This window comes from Peromyscus leucopus, chromosome 7 (genome assembly GCF_004664715.2).
Source record: "Peromyscus leucopus breed LL Stock chromosome 7, UCI_PerLeu_2.1, whole genome shotgun sequence".
Classification (NCBI taxonomy): Eukaryota; Metazoa; Chordata; class Mammalia; order Rodentia; family Cricetidae; genus Peromyscus; species Peromyscus leucopus.
In genome coordinates this window covers 22,043,467-22,063,831 of record NC_051069.1, presented here as the reverse complement: position 1 = coordinate 22,063,831, position 20,365 = coordinate 22,043,467, and the positions used below count along the sequence as shown (strand labels likewise).

Below are 20,365 nucleotides of genomic sequence, written 5' to 3'. Positions count from 1 at the left end.
AGGAAAATGTGTTACTGACTTGTTACCGTGACAAGACAACCTGCCCCAAGCAACCTAAGGGTTTAGATTGGCTCCCAGCTTGAGGGGACAGTTTGTGGTGGGTACGGCATTGGTCTGTCACATGGTATCTACAGTCAGATCAGATGAATGCTGATACGCTGCTGGCTTCCTTTTCTTTCCTTTTTATTCAGTCCAAGACACCAACTTATGGTATGGTCACCCATGTTCAGGAAGGTTCTTCCCTCCAAAGTTAAACATTTTTGGAAATGTCCTCACAGATAGATCCAGAGTGTCTCCTAGGTGGTTCCAAATCCAGTCAAGTTGACAATGAAGGTGAACCATCAGATTCTTTGGAATGGTCTTGTGGTACTCATGACCAGTGCTGCCCAGAACTCATTAACAAAAATTCAGAAATCCTGGGGCTGTCAGAATAGCTAATCATTTTCAGTCGGTGAGGAGACTTCACAGGCACCCGCATCACCATGTCCCACCGCAGTGTCGTGCAGATGAGCTAAAGCAAGACGGAATGCGTACCGTGACAAGCTGTCAAGGGCACTTGATAGATCCTTAGTGTTTTCATGTTAGAGGGCAGTGTGGAGTCAGCCAGGCTGTGTTCCTACCACAGCCGGGGGCAGTGAACCTTTCCAGTGATCTGTGTGGGTCAGCGGCAGGCCAGGGGCCAAAGACTCAGTCCAGAGTTGGTGCTGCCTCTTGTGCCGTCCCTGACAGTAGGGGTGGTACCCACCCCCCACCTGCAGTGCTCGCTGGCTATGGCTACCCCGCGGGTGGGACTGGGGAGCCAGCCCCTGTTCTCCCAAGCCTTACCCTGAACTGCCCCTTCATCCCCTGGGACTCTTGCAACTGCTGGCCTGTCCTTTGGCCCTCACTTTGATGACTAAACTTTGGAGTTTCTGGAGTGACCCACGGCAGTTACAGTGGGTCTCAGGCTAGACAGGCAAGGCTGTGGAGTGGGTCCCGGGGATGGTATGCTTTGTGGAAAGACCTTGTCATCTTTTTAGTTCAGCTGTATCCTAGCCCATCAGCTCGGTGGGCAGCCTTGAGGTCAGAGTTCTCAGTCAGGCCCTCCCTCAGGCAACGGAGGCTTCATTATTCCATCTTTGGGGAATGAGGAGGAGGAAAATGGAGTAAGAAGCTTTCGAAGTCATCCGTGGAGGGAGTGACTCAGCTCCTCAAGAGGTTCAACACCCAACTGCCTCATTTTCTCCGGGCTTTGAATTTCCTCAACTTTCTGCCCAGCCAGCGTCGGGGGCTTGGCTCCAGGGCCGTGGCTTCTCTGCAGTCGCTGCTCCTCCTCTGCTGAAGTGTTTGCTTGTTCCCCCTCATTGCCAACCAGTCCAGCAATCCTGAGGGGAGCCCGACAGACACACACAGAAAGGGAGAGCAGTGCCCCCTGGCTCTCGAACTAGGGGTGCAGAGGGATTCAGCAAGCAGGCTCCTCAGGACACTGCCTGGCCTCAGGGTCTGCCTCAGTGATTTGTGGTCCCGAGCTCTGTGCCTGGATGGTGGCGGTTGTGTCACTGATGACAGCCCCGTGTTTGAGGTGAAGGTTCATCCACTCGGGTTCACTCGAGCGAGACCCATATCTATTTCCTCTTCCTGGACAGGGACCGAAGTCATCTATGTACAATATTTCATCGCTCAAGAGCTGTTCAGCCTTTGAAATTCCTGGCTGGAGCCAAAGTGAAAGGGTAGAGCCATGCTTTAATGAGCCCGTGTGAAATTTCCTAGGTGGCCACACAGCACTGAAGATTTAGTGCGCAGAACTTGCTCAGGCAGCACATTTGATAATACTGGACCAGTACAGGGGACTAGCATGGTCCCTACACAAGAATCACATCAAGTTCTGAAGTGGTCCATACATTCTGGGAGGGGTGGCAAGAGGGTAATAGGGTGAATATGAACAAAGAAGTGGATATGTAGGTGTGACGATGTCATAACGAAAGCCATCATTTCATACACTAAAAAGGCTAGACAGACTGGGCAGCGATGGCGTACGCCTTTAATCCCAGCACTCAGGAGGCAGAGGCAGGTTGATCTCTGTGAGTTCGAGGCCAGCCTGGTCTACAAAGCAAGTTCTAGAATAGACTCCAAAGCTACACAGAGAAACCCTGTCTTGGGAAAAAAAAAAGGCTAAATAATCATACCAAAATTGAAAAATAACTTTAGTGTACAAAGCCCAGCCTTGCCCCGAGAACCGCAGGCTGAGCTGCGGCTTCTCCTTTCCTGAACCCTCTTGGAGATAGGAGTCCCCCCTCAGACAGGAGTGTCACCGTCAGAATGTCCAACTTTAGAAGGTGTAGAGTAAGGTGTTTTTTCCCACCTGTCCAGGGTAAACTTCTAGAACCTTGATCCATCCTCCTCCTAGAGACCAAGCATCTCTGTTATGTGTTTTTGGGGAAGAGTCCAAAGATGTCTCTGCATGTCAAAGGACTGAGTCTGCAATTCAAGGCCCAGGGAAGAAAGGCGAGGGCAGCTCCCATGAACGAGCCCTGTTTGTTCCTACCTGGCCACAGGATGACTGGTGGTTTTGGAAATGTGATTACTGCTGGCCTGTTGTGTCCCTGAGCTGGCCAAGTAGAAGTCACAGGGTAGTGCTCTGGCCTCCATGGCCTATTCTCTGCTGCTCTTCATAGGGCCTTTGTGCTTGCCATGGATGGGAAGGGTGTCCTTTGACTTAGGAGAGGCCTGGGTGGTTGCTATGACAACATTACATGATGGAGTGATTCAACAGGCAAGGGTAAAGTTTGCAAAACAGTCACTGAAAGTGAAAAAAAAAATTGAAACTTGTACTGATTCTCTTCCAAGGGCAGAGCTGTTTGCAGGCAGGACAGAGCTGTGCACATGTGGAGTGAGGTTCCATGCTCCCAGCTCTGTACACACCTCACAGCTGCTCCAGTTCTACAGAATGTTGGCCCAGGGGAACAGCTGAAGCAATGGGAACCTAGTCTCAGCTGCATCCACTGCCAGAGAACAGGTTTCATCTTACCCTTTCACTTGGGGTCTGGCCCAAGTCTAGGACACATGAAAGCAGCTTGGTGAGGGATTCTCCAAAACTCTGAGGGCCAAGGGTTGTATATTGTGTCTTTTTTAAAAAACAATTTATTTACTTTTTATGTGTATTGGTGTATGCATGTATGTCTGTGTGAGGGTGTCAGATCTTAGAGTTATAGATAGTTGTGAGCTGCCATGTGGGTGCTGGGAATTGAACCCAGGTCCTCTGGTAGAGCAGTCGGTGCTCTTAACCACTGAGCCATCACTCCAGCCCTGTACATTGTGTCTTAAAGGATGTCTGTCCCTGTGAGAAGTCCATGGTGGGTGTGTGTCCCTTTCACAGACCCAGGGAGGAGGTGACACTGTCACTAAGTAGCAGTATCCTGTGCTGGCCTTCCTGGCAGTTGAGCGTATCTTATTTTCTATCCCATATGTTACTTGTTCTGGGAGAGCTGAACAAGAGCACACTGTGCTCGTCTTCGTTCTCTTCCTATGGCAGAGGCCCTAGTACAGACTACCTGCAGTGATGGGCTTTGTCCTGAGACTAACATCAAGGAGCATTAACCAGGCCCCGAGGGGCCCTGTCTGTATGCAGGCTGCGGTTAGCAATGTTTCCATCAGCCATCTGTAGTGGCTAACGTGTACTCAGGCAATCTGGGGCAAGGTATTATTTACCATGCTGACGTCAATGAGAACATATTATCCACTGTCCTTTCTGTAGTTTGAAATGAGCCTCAGAGCTCAGAGAACACAGCCACCTTCCACAGTGTGAAAACTCTACCCAGTACTCAATGAGGTGGAGACCTGCCTATAATCTCATTAGCCTGACATTCACATCACCAGACTTTTAGAAAACAAGGTGTTTTTATTTTAATTCAGGAGGGTTGGAAACATAAAGACAGTATATTTTCCTTGCAGAAAATTACTCCATTTAAATTACCATTTGGTACAAAGATCATTTATTAAACTGCATTTTAGGCAATTTTCTAACACTGGCAAGTTACACTTTGATTTTCCACATTGGAGCTATTAGGATTTGCACTCAAAATACCAAAGCTATGGAAGTCACCAATTTTTTTCTTAGTAATTAAAAAGCACACAGAAAAAAAAAAATGACTACAGTCAGATTAAGTTTATCAAAAGTAACTCACAGACCAAGCTGAACCCAGCAAGACCACTCCCTTCCTTTCTGCAGTAGGCAAATGGCCTTGCCTTTCTACAAAGTGCAAATAATCTCTGCCACTCACTTCTTAAGCTGCAGTCTCCAAAAGCAAGCCAACTTCAGCTTCCCCTTTTTCTTGCTGCTGCTTTCTCCTTCACAGATTCTGGTAGAGGCAGATTTTTTTTTTTAAACCATGGGTAATGGGGTTGTTTAACCACTTGAATTTCCTTGACTGAGCAAATCCTGGGCGGGTAGGCATTAGTTATCCGCACTTCGTAATGTAACATTACTCCATCCACGGGGATGTTGTTTGTATTTCTTTTTTTTTTTTTTAAGATTTATTTATTTCTTATGTATACAGTGTTCTGTCTGCATGTATCTCTGCAGGCCAGAAGAGGGCACCAGATCTCGTTACAGATGGTTGTGAGCCATCATGTGGTTGCTGGGAATTGAACTCAGGACCTTTGGAAGAGCAAGCAGTGCTCTTAACCTCAGAGCCATCTCTCCAGCCCTGTATTTCTATTTTTAAAGCTACCCCTACTCATCCATTTGGTTCTGAGAAGACTTAGCATTCCATCATCAAAGCGCATTACCATTTTGTAATCCTGGAAGTGTTTAATAAGCCTTCCTTCTTGGCAGGACTTATTGTAAAGAAATGTGCTGGGTGGGAGTAGCGCACGCCTTTAATGCCAGCACTTGGAGGCAGAGGCAGGCTGATCTACAAGTTTGAGGCTAGCCTGGTCTACAAGTAAACCAGGACATTCTAGGACAGTCAGAGCTACACAGTAAGACCCTGTTTCAAAAGACCATTAAAAAAAGAAAAAGAAATGTTCTACACGCCATCCTTTTAGGATAAAGGTTGAGTTCACGATTCTCTGGGCAACCATCTTCTCTGGGGTTGACTCTGTTGACTAAATTTCCCCTTTGGCAACCAGGGAGGAATCCTTCCAATATATACTTACAGAGAAAAAGCACCAGGCTACATAACTCTGAATGAGCAGACATCCTTGATTTAAGCCTAAACTTCCGCAATTTATTGGACAGTTGGATGTCCAATCTGTGGTGTCCGTCTTTCCCTCCGTGTCTAGCACAGTCACCTGGATAACTACAGTGGGCACTTAAAGCCAGGCAGCTGTCAAGTGGGGGTGGGGCTGTCTGGACAGGGCAGCCTTGTTTATGTAGCTGTTGCTTCTGAAAAGATGTGCTCTCAAGAGGAGGGGCTGTGGCCAGGGCTCCAACACAGAAGCACAGGCAGAAGCCAGGCGAAGGCGCTTGTCTCTGTACCGCCACTTCTGAGCTCTGTGACCTCAGCTAAGTCATGGATCCTTCAAGAGCTTTGCTCTCCTCAGCTGTGAGAACTACAGACCGTCTCTCTCTAGCTACTTTCACAGAAACGGTATGAGGAGTGTGAGAGCGCACTTGTGCAAGTGCCTGGTCTGTTGCTGTGAAAATGGACAGGCAAGCCGAGAGAGAGGGCAGGACCTGCAAGCACCGTCCTTGGTTAAGTTGCTGGGCAGTATCCCTACCTGTCTGTCAGCCCATGCAGTCATGTACCCAAATCTGCTCACAGGTAATGTGGACATAAGACGTGGTACAACTAGGAAGGCTGGAGTCTTCTACAATCAACTAGGCTGTTGTAACGGGGTAAAAATGGCTAACTGAGTAAGTGAGAGGATGCTGGGGATCGGATGGATACTTTAGGGCCAAAGGACCCTTTACAGGTCACTGTCTCATTCCATTTGCCACCAAGGGCAGGGAGAAAAGCCAGGAAGGCTCTAAGTTTCTGGGCTCCCAGCCAGGGAAGACGTGTGTGTGTGTGTGTGTGTGTGTGTGTGTGTGTGTGTGTGTGTGTGTGTGTGTGTGTGTGTAAGTTTTGAAGTGTGTTTTGTCCAGTGTTGAAACCAGGCCGATGAGACTGCTCTTTCCCCCACAAATCACTCTGAAGGTAAGTTCTGTAAAAAATTTCCAGAAGCAACAAAATGATAAAGATCCCTGCCTGGGCAATGACTCCAACTTACTACCTGTTCTCCAGTTTTTACCTTTGATGTCTAGGCACAGAGAGACCGAGCGGCTCGGGTGGCTTCCGAGGAGGCAGTAGAGGCAGCCCAGCTTAGGGGTACAAACGCAGCAAAGGTCAGCCCTGGCACGGGGGTTCTGCAACTGCCCACTGGGGCCAGTGTCATCAAATGACACCCCATACTGTCTAAAGGAGGAGGGATGGGAAAAAGCCACCGGGACTGTTGATGTGAGTGTCAGTGTGTAATCAGAGCAGAGAAATGCTGGTTCTCACAGATGTGAGAAACAGGCTTGTTTCGAGGCTAGAGAACCCCATAGACGAAGGGGAGCCCACTGGGACCCCACGTCCTGAGCTGCTGCTGGCACACTTGGGACCCTAGGAGCTGCTACTTTTTGGGTTCCTTCAGTTCCTGGCTCATCACCTTGTCACCTTCCAGCAGAGAACACTCCCTCCTCCCCAGTCCTAGTGCCCCTCCCTGCCTTAGGTATAATGGCTCCTGGGGTACAGGTAGAGGCCTGTGATGAGTCCTTGCTGAGTGCCCTAGTACTGGAGTTCTGGGGCAGGGCAGAGGGTGTGGCCCCACAGGCTGGGTGGGGGCCCTGTGACAATGCAGACTCAACTAAACACATTTGGAGGGAGCGTGGCAGGCAAAGGCTTAAGTCCTACCTCCCCAACATCAGGCCAGGATTTAAACACTTCTGATCTTGATGTCTTGAGATAGAGGGACTTTGGCCTTCTTTTTCCCAAGATGCAAAGCGAAAGGAAGGGCTTTGCTCAGACCAGCTCTTACATCAGTCCCAAAGGCTTTTCCTGGGGCCTCACTATCTCCCATTGGGTAGATTCTGGAGGGTGGTGGGCACAGAACTGCCCTGTCTTTGTTCCCAAGGTGGTGGGAAGGCAGCTTAGACGGGCCAAGTCAGGGCAGGTGCTGGCTAGACAGCTCCCTGGAATAGAGGAGGGGGACCCCACAACCCATGGTCTTCCGGTTGCATTAACACCTCTGTTTGCCTTACAGGGACCACCAGCATGTCAGCTGCATGTAAATACTAGAGATACACTTGCACAACTGGAGACTGCAGAACTAATGCATTTCCCCCAAAGCAGAGAGTGACACCCTGGGGAACAAAAGCCCAGAACCAAAAATAAAAAAGTACCACACAGATTGCACTTTTTGCTGAATGCAAATTTTACCTCCTGTTTGAATCACCAGCCTCTGTGGAGAGGCTGGTTTACAACATAACAAAGCTAAGGGTTACTTACTATACAGTAGTGTGCACACTGCTGATGTGAACTGACAGGTGAGCACGCCAGTATTTCAAAGATGCCTCTCAGCAAGAGTGGGCCTAAGCCTTCTTAGTGTTACGTTAGGACTTGTGAGGAGAAACGGCTTGGAAGCTTCCACGGTCACTAGTTAGGGGACAGCAACAGAAGCAATCAGATGAGCTGACCACCAGGGCTCATCTGCTCTTACCAGCTCCATCTCGGGAAGTAAGGGTAGCCGCGGAGTTAGGGGTTTCTACTTGGAAGGAGTGAGAGGAGCGAACCGGAGCTGACGACAGGATCCAGCAGGATGGTTGGTGTTCTTCCCCAGGCGACTGTCCTCCCCTCCGCTCTGAGTGTCAGTGCCGACCGGGCTGCCTGTTGACAGGGGCTCCCGGCTTCTCTCCGCAGCCTTGAACCTTCTGACAGCCTCTCCGCAGCCCTCATCCGTCGCCTACCTGTCCTGCCATAGCTGCTAGGTCTCCTGGGCTGAGCAGCTCACAGCCCTGTTGGGGGGCAGGGGTTTATGCCAATCTGTAGCGGTGCTGTTCCTGCAGTCCTGAAATGAGCGGCCCCCATTTTCAATCTGGAAGGCATTTTCATTTCGTCAATATTACAGCGCTTCTGCAGTATATTTTGGGAAAACATCCTCCTCCAGTCTAAACAAATCAAGCCCCGTTTTATAGCTGGCTTATGTTGTAAAGCTTTAAAACGTATTAGAGATCTTAATGAAATGATCTCTCAAATGAAATGATGTTCTTTATCTCACAAAATCATCGATCTTACGCACGAGGAGGAACAGAATCAATAAAGAAACACAATTTATCCTTACTGGATTTTCAGTTATTAAATCACAAAAATGACAGTCCCTCCTGCTATCCATTCCTGCTGACACCCACAGCCCAACTCCAAGCAGAGCGGTTTGCAAAGCAGCCTGGCACCAGTGGGGGCCCAACAGCTACAGTCTCTGGCCAGCCTCAAAGACACTCGCATCACCGCCACGGGCAGGACTGGGCTGGGCTGGTGGCCAGGTGGCTCTCCGTAGACTTCCCATGCCTAGTCTTCCCTTGCCTGCCTGGACACTTACTACCGAGAGGAAAGGCAACTTATAGGTGTTTCTAGATGCAGCATCAGTGCAGTAGCTCTCTCTTCTTGTGCTTTAAGGAAGACGCTTTGTGCTTAGTGAATTCATCTGCTGATAGGACAAGCCACTCTAAAGAATAGAAATTATAATTTTATAAATAATACTGAGTTTGTAACACCTAGATGTCACTGTGCAAATGACAGATTACTAGTAATTACTTCTCGCTATCTAGTTGACTAGCTATAGCATCTACTTTTCAGTTCCTTTGATGATTGAATTCAAGGGTTAAGCTTTTCTAGTATATGGCTAACACATCTGTGGTTCTTTGAATATTGCTATAATACTTGAACAGTTCACACAAATCAAATCCTTAAGGAGGTGAAGAATTCTGATTCCCACCTGGTGGAAACATACTGAAGTGACTTTGGATTCAGCAAGGCCATAAACGGAAAACTTGGTTTCTAGAGAAAAGGGAGCTGGACGCGGTGGGGAAGGCACAGCACTACCACTCACTTCACAGGGGAAGTCCAGGAAAGTCCAGTTTTGTGTACCCTTAGAAACATCTAAACCCTACACGAAATTACCAACTCTGCAAAGCTCCACAGCTCCTAACAAGAGTGGAGAGCCAGAGGGATTACTACAGTGTAGCAGACAGCAGGTCTCTGGAGACTGCAGCCTGTGCAGGAAGAGCCTGGCTTCCCGGCTCAGGGCCCAACTTCCTGGTGCTTTCTGGTTTCTGCTTCCGCCTCCACTGGGACCTATAGAGACGCTCCTGTTGTCTCTATAGGTGAGAGCTCTGGAGCCCCGAGTATTTTAACACTTGGCCCACAGGGGTACTTTTGAAAAGGCGTTATCATGTGCTCCCAGAAAGATGACTGCAAGGTTTCAGGGGTCAGTGTCAGCTGCTACTTGCTGTCTCTGAAACACACACACCTCAGGCCCCACTGTGTGTGACAGTCTTGAGGACCCCCTGCACCAAGAACTTAGGACTCTGTGACAACGCACAGGTTTCCTCTCCTCCCTGTGCACCGGGTTTCATGACATATTCTCGACATGCACTGAAGCACCTTGCTGTTGCTTGGCTTTAGTGAAATACACTGCCTTTTCTTTTTCCCTGTGTGTGTACATGCAGCATACGCATTGCTCCTGCTCTTACCAAGGCTTTCCTCGGACACGAGCGGGGGCAAACCTGGGTCTGTGTTGTCATTCTATACAAACAGTTGTTGTCCCCCGTGAGAGCTTGTTCCACTTCATCTACGGGCATGCGCTTCAGCTCCCAACTATGTTCTAGCCCTTGCCACAGACAGAGCCGAGAGGAACATCTACCCTAGTCAAATCCTGATTCCAGTTGGGAAACTTGATTTTTCCCCATTAGGGAAAAGGGAAAAAAAATCAGCTTTAAATTTAAGGGGCTGGAATAAAAATATAAACAGAGTCTGCCTTCACTAGAGCCACCTTACTTCCTGTGCTGAGATTAATTCACCAGGACATACCCATTGTGTTGTGGATCCACAGCTTCTAGCATTTCACAATCAAAGAGTCCAGGGAGCTCAGTGAGGGCCAGCGGGTCGTAGCTGGATGGGGTCTCCGGAAGTCCTGAGCTCCTGGACTGACAGTCCGTGCCTGTGAGGTTGCCCTGCTGGGCTCCATCCACCGGATAGTGACAGGGAGCAGGATAGTCTGGTGCAGAAGAGGCGGTGCTTGGTAGCTCACAAGTCTGATAGGAGAACTGTAAGGGGGCTGGAGCAGCTCCTGGCTGCTGAGGTGGAGGAGGAGGGGGTGGTGGGGGTGGCTGCTGCAATTGTGAGGGTAAGGGATGGGGAGCCCGGGGGCTGGGTGCGGAAGGCAGGGGCTGCAACTGCATCTCCCGGTACTGGCTGAGGAAAGGGCTAAATTGCATCTGCTCAGAAGAGGGCTCAAGGACTGGGCTCAGGGGCTGGCTCAGGCTGAATGGTGGGGGCTGCTGGGACGGCGATGGAGTCTCCTGGTGGGGAAGAGCCAGCTGCTGACTTGGTCGAGGGTAGGAGCTCTCTGCTATCTGCATCTGATTAAAATATGCTTGCAGCTGAGACTGCTTCTGGAGGAAGAGTCGCTTCTGTTGGAGCCTAAATTGGTAACACCAAAAGAGCATTTTACATCTCAAGTGAATGTAATTTCAATGTAAATTCAATACCAGGCAGGCATTAACTTCACTTTCTCTTTTTTTCTTTTCTGTTTTATTTCTGAGAATCTTCTATACAGTCCAGACTGGCCTCAAACTTGTGATCTTCCCGACCTAGTCTCCTGAGTGCTAGGCATGCACCAGCACACCTGACACCCGCATCTGCCATCTCTCTCTTTCCCATGCAAGGGGGAAAATCAGTAATTCACCACTGTGGGGTTTGCCCCTATTTGACTGGCCTCTGAGGTAAATGAGTACTAATGCATTTTCTCTCAAGTTTCTCCCTCTAGAGAGACTAATTACTCATGAAGATTGCTCAGAGAAAGATAATGTCTTGGCCTCTGTGAGTGTCCAGGTAGGGTGACGATTAGGTCAATTTTACCTTGGCCAAGCAGCTTCTACTGGTTGGAGCAGCAGGCATGACCACTACCAAGGGGAAAGCCTCATCAGTGTGACCGACTGCTTCAGGCCACTGCTTCTGAAATCTTAGAGCTGATCATAGCCCAGAGAAATGCAAAGACATGGAAAAGTGCATGGGGGGGTGGCGGTCGCCTGACAGACTTATACTCTAGGATTCTCAACCGCCTCAATGACACCATGCCTGACTAGAAAAGGACCTGGTACCAGTGCATGGTCCTAGGAGACGCAGCTAGAATGGAAAGGAAAATACACCAGCAGCCTTCTCCAGGCTGCCATGGAAACAACTGACTTTACTGGCCCAAGACTTCCTTACCTATGTTCCTGTAGCTGCTGTTCCAGGCTCCGAGGTGGTTCTTTACAATATATTGGACAAGTATTTTGGGCCTTTGGCAGAAGATTGGGCTTCTGGAAGATCAGAAAAGCAACAAGAGTCTAACCATATGCTATCAGTTGGATGCCTGTCTGGCCAGTATATCCAGAGTGAAGGCACTGACCCTCGTTCACTAAGACCTGGAAGAACACCAGGTGCCAGGCCTCAGCATCTGGTTCTGGCCTACTTGTTCTCCACTTGTGAAATTCCTCCAGGACGGGGAGATCCATGGAGAACAATGAGAAACCAGACTTAGTTCTTGACAGGAAGCCCCAGTGCCTGCTGGGTGATTCGTTCTGAATGGGATCCATGTCATATCATTTCTTAGGCTCTTCATGCACCAGTGTAGATGGCCCTGTTACCATTTTGTAGATTAATGATCCCGTCTTATTATTCACAAATATAAAGTTAGAAACAAGCCAGGCTTCTCTTTTTTAGTACTCAGTGGCATATCCTTTCCTACTATCAATACAGGGTATAAAACTAAGTCTGAACATGTTTCTAGGAACTACTAATATAGGGTTAAATCTGCCTGCCTATAAGGAATAAAGCAGCACCCTTAAATAATGTGAACAGGTTTCTGTGACAAAGCAGCTGAACTAGGAGTGCTAAGGAGCCCACCTGGAGTCGATGCTGTAGGTACTGGCTTTCTAAGCTCTGCTGTGGAGAAAGTTGAGGATGCATGCTGGCAGAGAGTGTGGAGACACCTTCCTGCTGCTGAGAGACTTCCTCCTAAGGATCAAGGCAGTGGACATTACAATTTCTATGTGAGAAAGTTTCAATTCATTGTTTAAGCACCTTTGAAATGACTGAGTGAAATCTGGCTCCACATGACCTAATACCCAAAAAAGGTTTTACCTAACTAGTAGGTTGAAGGCCACTTTTCAGAGAGTCTATACAAAGTTAGTAACTCAACTATTACCTAGTCAGTATTAGAATTAGAACAAAAGCACCTGTGTGGTATCACAAGAAGGAGCTTACCTACATGTGGGCCCTGAACACTGGCTCAAGAATAGAATAGCGACGTTTGTTGTCTTTTTAATGTGACGATTCTTCATATGCAGTAGTGATTTCACATCAAGAGTAATGGCAAGGAGCTTTTCATTTGGTTGATGCTCATCATCATTATCGTGTGTGTGTGTGTGTGTGTGTGTGTGTGTGTGTGGGGCGGGGGGAGTGTCAGGGGAGACTGAGTCATCCATCTATAATCTGCCTGTTTTGGAAACTCAAACTAGACTGAGCCTGTAGGCCTCTGTCTGGTGCTGAGTACCTAGGAGCAGCATGGTTGGGTTTAAGCTGTTAGTGACAGCAGCAAGAAAACCTCTGAGACCTGGGACTTTCCCAGAAAGCCAACTTAGTTAGGACTAGAAGAAAGCTCTCTAACTGAGAACCATACATCTACAGGATGAACGTGGTGTTGGGAAGAGCCTGTATACTCACCTGAGGGCAGCTGCTAGAGAGGTCTTGGAGCTGAGGAGCAGCTGATGTTAAGTTAGGGTCCACCTCTGATCCTATTTGTTCATAGAGCAACTGTACTTTGTTCAACTCCAGAATTCCTTTGGTTCTAGCAAGATTCTGAAGATGTTGTCTAAACGCTACAATTCCTGCAAAGTACAAACATCAAACAGTTTAAGAAGCAAAATAGGCCTTTTGGTTATCATACATTCACACTAGCAAGGCAACATCCTTCTCCCATACCTCTGATTGAAGTTTTCAAAGCCAGAAAAGAAAGCACTCACCTTGGGTAAGGGAAGTGTCTGATGCTCTGCGGCCTTCTCGGAAGCTCACAGGGGACCGATTGTGGACCTCACGTTTCTGCGAGCTCAGAGCCTGCATGGCTGGGTTGGTAGGTCTGAGGCTTATGAAAGGAGATGTCATTCGGGGTGAAGGCTGATTAGCTAACATGATGTCCTTCAGGGAAGGGCTGTCTTCCAGAAAGTTCATGTCCCTCTGAGCAGACCCCATATCGTACTCAGAGTCCACACTGTCAAGGGAGGGGTTGTCACTCACAGAGAAAATTTTCCCTGTAGAAAAAATGACAGATATTACCCAAACCAATAACATCTTCTTTAAACACGCTAACAAAGAGCAAGACACAATGGCAGACTCTAATCCTGACAGCCGCATCTTTCAGGATGGGCAAGAGGACTGGAGTACTCACAAGTCTGGAAAACAGAAAACTCACCTAAAAGATAAGTTCTTTTCAGGGCTGGGAATCCTAAGTGTAATTCAGGGGCAGAGGAGCTGCCTAACGTGCTCTCCAGCACCACAAACAACCCCCATCTTTCCACAATGCTTTTACTGGTTGGTTTAAGCATCTTCAAAATTGGTAAGGAAAACATATGGAAACTATAGCCATAAGATCTTGGCCTTGAAGAGAGCCATAATCCCTTATGAAGCACACCGTATCCAAGGCATCCTGGAGTGGAGGGAGTCAACTCAGAGACATTGCTTTTTAATCTCTGTCAGCTGTTGAGTAGACCTAATCCACAGAGTCCATGGATCTGCTCCATAAAGGAAGGGCAGCTGCATGAAATTCCAGAACTTGGTGAGAATGGCCGCTATTTCTTGATGCCTGAAGTATGAAATGATGCTGTAAGGGTTTAACTTGGTGCTTCTCTGATACCATACCTGCCCCAGGCATCACAACCAATTGGTTAGTCACTTCTGACAGAGTGTGCCGTCGCTGCCCACTCCGTGTGGCCTGGAAAGCTTCAAAGGCCTGACTGGGATCTTCCTCGGCCTCTCCTTCTGTCTCCAATCCTTCATCAATGGAGGTCTCCATCATATTACTGGGCAGTGACTGGCATCCCTTCCTCACCAGGACAGGGGGCACAGGGTCAAGCAGGCAGCCATTCACCTGTCAGTGTGAGAGGAAGCTCAGTTGCTGCTCTGCTGAGGGACACCCACAGCAGAAAAACAGGCCAGGCTTAATTCAGGCAAGTGAGAGAAAAAGTAAACTATTCCAGTGTATGCACTCACTCCCAATGGCAGCACAGACATCAGAAATGGCGGCGAGTCAACTATAGCGCCCAGAGACAGAAGCCCCTGAGGACCCAAATTGGCACTGCCACCCAGGTCACTTTGAGTCATTGTTACAATAACCACCTTTTCAGTGGTTTCCAGATGAATAGGATGTGCTGGCTTGAGGATTACCAGTCATTATTATTTTTTAAATAAGGAAAACAGAAGAAAAAGGTGAACAACTTTTCACTTCTAGAGCAAATGTCTCATAGCTGAGAGAGAACAGTCACTGACATTCTAATTATCAACCACAAAACATACTGGTTCTGGGTATCCTTTTATATTCATAACTTAAGTACTCAACTATTTGGTATTTTGTTTTTAAACTGGTTCTAATGTGCCTGAGGAGTGGAAAGTAAGAATTAGTTGTAGACAGACAGATACCACAAAAAGGATTGAAAAAATTCAAATGGCAAACAGCCAAAACCTTCCATTATAGAATAACAAATGACTCACAGCTCAAAATTCCAGCAGAGGTTAATCAGCCCCAGTGCACGGCACGGCATCCTCACCCACTAGCAGTTCACTCAACGTCGACGGTGCCTGTCTCCCAGGGAGAGCTCGGCACAGACCCTGAATGAGCACACTGCCTTCCCACACAGTTGCCAAGCAAACCACCTAATGGCCAGCAAAACAGCACACAAAGGGGAGTTGTGGTTTCAAGTTCTGGCTGGTAAAAGCCCCAAAGAACAGGCAATTATTTACCTCATTACTTTAACTATTCCCCTGTGGAAATCAATCCGCTTTCTCCTAGGAATAGCTGCTCAGGAGCAGCCAGCAAAGGAAGTCAGCTCTCTGTGGTACTTTCAATTGGAACACATTGGGTAGAACTATTGTTTCCACTGAAGCAGGGGCAGCTCATATCTGTGAGAAGTGACATGGGACTGCTCTGGGCAGTCAACGAAGGCATTGCAAGGCCCTTGTTTTGGAGAGGGAGAGGGTGACTCAGAGCTCTGTCTGTTTGGAGGAGCTGATTCCACAAGCATCTGGGGCTAGAGCCTTCATGTTGGTAAGGTAGCTGATACGTGGCCGATGCTTTCTCCCAGACCACACAATTCTCCCATGGCACAGAAACTGGGAAATCTGCAATCTGGCCAGCAGCTGTCATTCTCTTCCTGGCCCAGGCCAGACACATGTCTCCTTTGTATTGAATAGTTTTCTTACTGGAAAGAATGGCCAACAACTCTTATTCTAGGCTCCTTAGCTGTCCACTGTCAGCTTGCTAAGGCTCCCACGACCTTTTAAAGCAATCACTCCCGAGCACACTTATATGTGCAGTCTTTGTCAAATGCCCTTCCCACCCCTGTGGTGTAGGCAGTATGAGCAAGCTCTTTATTTCCCTCAGCACAGAAGTCACCTTGTCCTAAGTTAGCCAAACCAGACAGCGTCCTGTGAATTTATAATCTTGTAAACTTATTGTCTCATCTAAACCACAAGAGGAATTATGTCTGAATAAAGTCTCTTCCAGATATACAGCAATGGTTGGATTTTTCATTGATCTGACTTTTCATCTGGGGACAGTTAGAAAAACAACACTTGGGGGCTAGAGAATCTGTAAGAAAGCCCATGGGGGTGGTTCAGGGTCAACACGGGTGAGCACCTTTGGCCACAAGGAGGTTTCCTGAAGCAGCTGACCATCATGCTTAGCTAGGGTTTTTATTGCTGTGGTAAAACACCAAAAGTAACTGGGGGAGGAAAGGATTATTTGGCTTACATATCCCAGGGCACAGTCCACTGAGGGGAGCCAAGGCAGGAACCTAAAGGCAGGAAGTGAAGCAGAAGCCACAGTGGAATGTTTTGCTTGCTGGTTTGCTCCCATGGCCTGCTCAGCCTGCTTTCTTTTAACATCCAGCTACCTGCCCAGGGGTAGGACGGCCTCCAGTGAGCTGGGCCCTCCTCCATCAATCATTAATAAAAAATGTTCCACAGGTCAATCTGGCGTGGGCATTTCTCAACTGAGGTTTCCTCTTACCAAATGACTTGACCTTGTGTTAAGTTGACAAAAAACTAACCAGGACAGCACCCATCCAATTTACCCAGTGACTTGACAGTAAGAGAATCCAGGTAAGTTCTCCCCTTTAGTGTATTTCACTGTCATCCTGTGAGGAAGAAGGACTGAGAATTCACACTTCTAAGCCCCTTAACCATCTACTAGACATATAAGGATATATGACTAAAATGTTGGACTAATCTACATAAATTATATAAGCTTTGAGAAGTAAGAATTTATGCTCTAGAAATACTTTAGACAGAGTAAATGCCAGGCTATCAAGATGTGGGCAAAATGTAACCCTTTGTTTTTCAGAGACCTCGTATGCAGTAGATGACACACGTCCAGCAGTCAGCGCCCTCAGAGGCCCCAGCACTGACTCAAAGCCCCTGAGCCCGCCTCTCTAAATTCCTCTGTTGGCCTTAATTCCCAAAGTGACTCTACTTGAGGATGGGGCCTGTGAGTGAGGGAAGCCCTGACCCAATAGGATTGGTATCTTTCTAAGACAAGACACATGGAGGGCTGCAGAAAGACAGAGCAGCAGCCAAGATGGACATTACTGCTCTTGCAGATGACCCAAGGTTGGTTCCTGGCACTCATGTCAAGAGGCTCACAACTGCCTGTAACTCCAACTCTAGGGAATCTGACACCTCTGACCTCCGTGGGCACCAACACTCCCGTGCTCATACCTCCAGAGACACATACCCATAATTACACATACAAGAAGGAAGGACACCCGAAGCCAGGTGTGGTGGCGCACACCTCTAGTCCCAGCACTCAGGAGGCCAAGGCAGGGGGGTTAAGTGTTTGAGGCTGGCCTGAGCGTCACAGTGAGACTCTGTCTCAAAAACGGTGAGAAAGAATAGACATCAGAGAGCTTGTTCTTAGCTGCCTCTGGGTACACAGGAAAAGCTATGTGATGTCTCAAGACAGAGTGGGAAGGTGGCCATCTAAAGCACAGGAGGGAGACTTCATCAGAAACAGGACCAGCTGGAACTAACACTATCTTGCCCTCTGGCCTCCAGAACTCTGAGAAACAAACTTTCTGGTGTTTAAGCTCCTTAGCCTATGGCATTTTGTGGGCAGGTGAGCAGGTTCATACAGTCCACCAAGCATATACAAGCCATGAGTCTGGGGCAGAGAAATGGGCCTTACTGGATTGCATTCCACGTGTCTGGCAAATGTGGCACATGTTGAGCAGGTGCTGTAGGCTCAAACCTGAACTTGATCATTTGCAAGTTAAGTGCTTAGGCTCTAACCAAGCTCTGTTTTTGTTTTTGTTTTCACTTGTAAAATAGTTGTAAAGTTGTTTTGAGAATCAACTAACATAATTTAGAAAAAATATAGTTCCTTTACAATACACTTTGTTGGTTTTTTTTTTTTTTTTTTTTTTTCGAGACAGGGTTTCTCTGTGTAGTTTTGGTGCCTGTCCTGGAACTCACTTGGTAGCCCAGGCTGGCCTCGAACTCACAGAGATCCGCCTGGCTCTGCCTCCCAAGTGCTGGGATTAAAGGCGTGCGCCGCTGCCACCACCGCCCGCCATGTTGTTTTTTTTTAAACAAAGGGGAGTGCTTTTCAGTAAGAAAGTATAAAAATAAAACTACAACACTTAAAAACACACACACACATTTTTTCTTGCCTTGAGGCACATTACACAAGTGAAGAAGGAAAGAAAGGAATCACAACAGTGCTAGAAAAGATGCTGCTTTTCTACGGAGCCCCGAGCACCTCTGTACTTCTGTCCTCTTGCCGCCTCCTACTCAGTGCTGGTTATATGTGCACTCATACTTGGCTTAGAAATGTATTCTTAAATAATATGGCATAATAATTAAAGATCTGTACATAAAATTATCTACCATAAGTCTATTTAAAGATGCAAGAAAAAGCTGTGTTCAAAAGAGGCGTTTTGTTGTGGAACATTACGTTAACTAGGCAAAGATGTGTTATATTTGTTTATGATGTGGAATATTACTTTAACTGTGTGAAGGTGTGTTGTATTTGTTTGTGCTGCATGTGTTTAATTGTGTAAAGATGTGTTGCATTTGTTTCACCCTACCTGCCTAAGGTACCTGATTGGTCTAGTAAAGAGCTGAATGGTCAACAGCTGGGCAGGTGAGGGACAGGTGGGGCTGGTGAACAGAGAGAATAAACAGGAGGAGAAATCTAGGCTCAAGTAGAAAAAGAGGGGAGGAGGAGAGAAGAGAGTGAGGGAGGGAGACACCCAGGGCCAGAAGCCAGGCAGCTGCCAGCCAGCAGACATGAGAAGCAGGAAAGTGATATGTACAGGAGGAAAGAAAGAAAGGTAAAGAGCCCTGAGGCAAAACACAGATGAAGAGAAACAGGTTAAGTTATAAGAGCTAGCAAGGAATGAGCCTAAGCTAAGGCTGAGCATTCACAACTAATAAGAAATCTCCATGTCATGAATTGGGAGCTGGTTGGTGGCCCAAAAGCAAAAGCCTACTACAGCGTTTAGTTAAAGAGAGAGATGTATAAAGCAATGGATCACATGATTGCTAAGGCTTATGTCTGCAAAGACTACGTCACGACTGGGAAAAATTCTCATGATATACTGTTAGATACAGAAGATAAGAAAATTACACATAATAGAGAATAATTTTAAGAGTCTTCCCATCCAGTAAACCTTATTCCTTACCCACCAATTTATAGTATGACATCAAATAGACTATCTTTGAGTAGTGAGATTATAGCTCAATTAATTTTATCTTCATTCTCTTCATATTGTCATGCATGATTATGACAGTTTTATTTTTGTTTTTATTTCAAATTACGGTTTAAAATTTTAAATTCAGAAGTGAAGTGAAATTTCTTCCGAAGCCACTAGAGGTTAACACTACTACGGTTCTGGTGTGTCTGCCCTTCCGACCTTCCCTCATGTCTGCCACTTTCATAATGCAGGGTATTAAGGTGCAATGAGACACGCAATGCCTCCACCACACTTGCATTTTCAAGGTTTATCTTACAGGTTTGTCAACCAGCTAGTGAAGGTGTGAACTTGGAAATCTTTTTATTATAGTCCCTAACAGTGTCACAAATGGACTGAACTGTGTACACGGGAGAGTGTTACTGTACACAGTTTGCACAACTGTCTTCCCTCTAGGGGCCCTATAGGGTCCTTAGGGATTCAGTTACTTCTCAGAAAGACACCTTCCCCTCTTGTCCCAGAAATTGCAAGTCAAAGTTTCAAGACAGACTCCTTAAGGGATTTTCCTAACAATCAAGGGAAGGAAGGGTGATGTTTTTAAATGAGTACTAGTCCTTGACTGCAAGCAGAAATGAAATTATCAATACATACAGCTATGATGTATCTTTCAGAAAACAGCTGGGTTATAGCGAATGTATATGAAGCAATATGAACAAAGGAACTGAAAGGTTCTTTTGTGTGTGCCTCAAAGAAAGAGGTAGTTGGAAGGACAAGTCCTGTGAATGTTTATGGCTTGTCGGAATTTCAGGGTGGAATTGCCAGTGTGGGCCAGTTCCAGTTTGACACTCTTATTCCTATAAATGAGAATATACCATCTAGCAACTGTCTATATCTCTTGCAAAACCATTCATTTCCTGTCTGTTTCCTAGTAACTGTAACAATCATGAGCTTTAAAAATAGCTTGCCCTATATATTATAGCAGACAGTACCCAATCTGTGTTTTGGGCCTGGTGCCCTTACCGACAAGACTTCAACACACTGCATTTTAATTTCTTCAAGAGAATTAGATCCTAAAAATGAATTATGCTGCCCTAATTAATGTCTAAATGCTGAGCATGAATGTATCCCTAATGTTTAATGCTAAGCAAACAAAGCCATAGAAAACACTGTCTACAGGAAGCAGACTCATCTTTAGGGCTGGAC

The 20,365-nt window shown here is 47.0% G+C and overlaps 2 protein-coding genes across 7 annotated transcripts in view; one reads left to right on the top strand and one right to left on the bottom strand.

The window, feature by feature from the left end:
* Window positions 1–8,276, top strand: part of Ppp2r1b (protein phosphatase 2 scaffold subunit Abeta) — a 34,925-nt gene extending 26,649 nt beyond the window's left edge. The window contains exons 16-17 of one of the 3 annotated variants that reach the window (XM_028864926.2): window positions 6,227–6,307; window positions 7,207–8,276. In XM_028864926.2, the coding sequence (XP_028720759.1) occupies window positions 6,227–6,307; window positions 7,207–7,302 (177 nt within the window). In that variant the 3' untranslated portion in view covers window positions 7,303–8,276. Of the gene's footprint in view, window positions 1–6,206; window positions 6,308–7,206 lie in introns of all 3 variants that reach the window. The other 2 variants (XM_028864927.2, XM_028864924.2) reach the window with 2 other exon arrangements.
* Sik2 (salt inducible kinase 2) overlaps window positions 7,263–20,365 on the bottom strand; it is a 108,278-nt gene continuing 95,175 nt past the window's right edge. For 2 of the 4 annotated variants that reach the window (XM_028864921.2, XM_028864923.2), the window contains exons 10-16: window positions 14,118–14,346; window positions 13,226–13,510; window positions 12,927–13,090; window positions 12,108–12,218; window positions 11,430–11,521; window positions 10,029–10,640; window positions 7,263–8,037 (exon numbers count right to left, since the gene is read on the bottom strand). In XM_028864921.2, coding sequence (XP_028720754.1) covers window positions 7,950–8,037; window positions 10,029–10,640; window positions 11,430–11,521; window positions 12,108–12,218; window positions 12,927–13,090; window positions 13,226–13,510; window positions 14,118–14,346 — 1,581 coding nt within the window. In that variant the 3' untranslated portion in view covers window positions 7,263–7,949. Of the gene's footprint in view, window positions 8,665–10,028; window positions 10,641–11,429; window positions 11,522–12,107; window positions 12,219–12,926; window positions 13,091–13,225; window positions 13,511–14,117; window positions 14,347–20,365 lie in introns of all 4 variants that reach the window. The other 2 variants (XR_005091954.1, XM_028864922.2) reach the window with 2 other exon arrangements.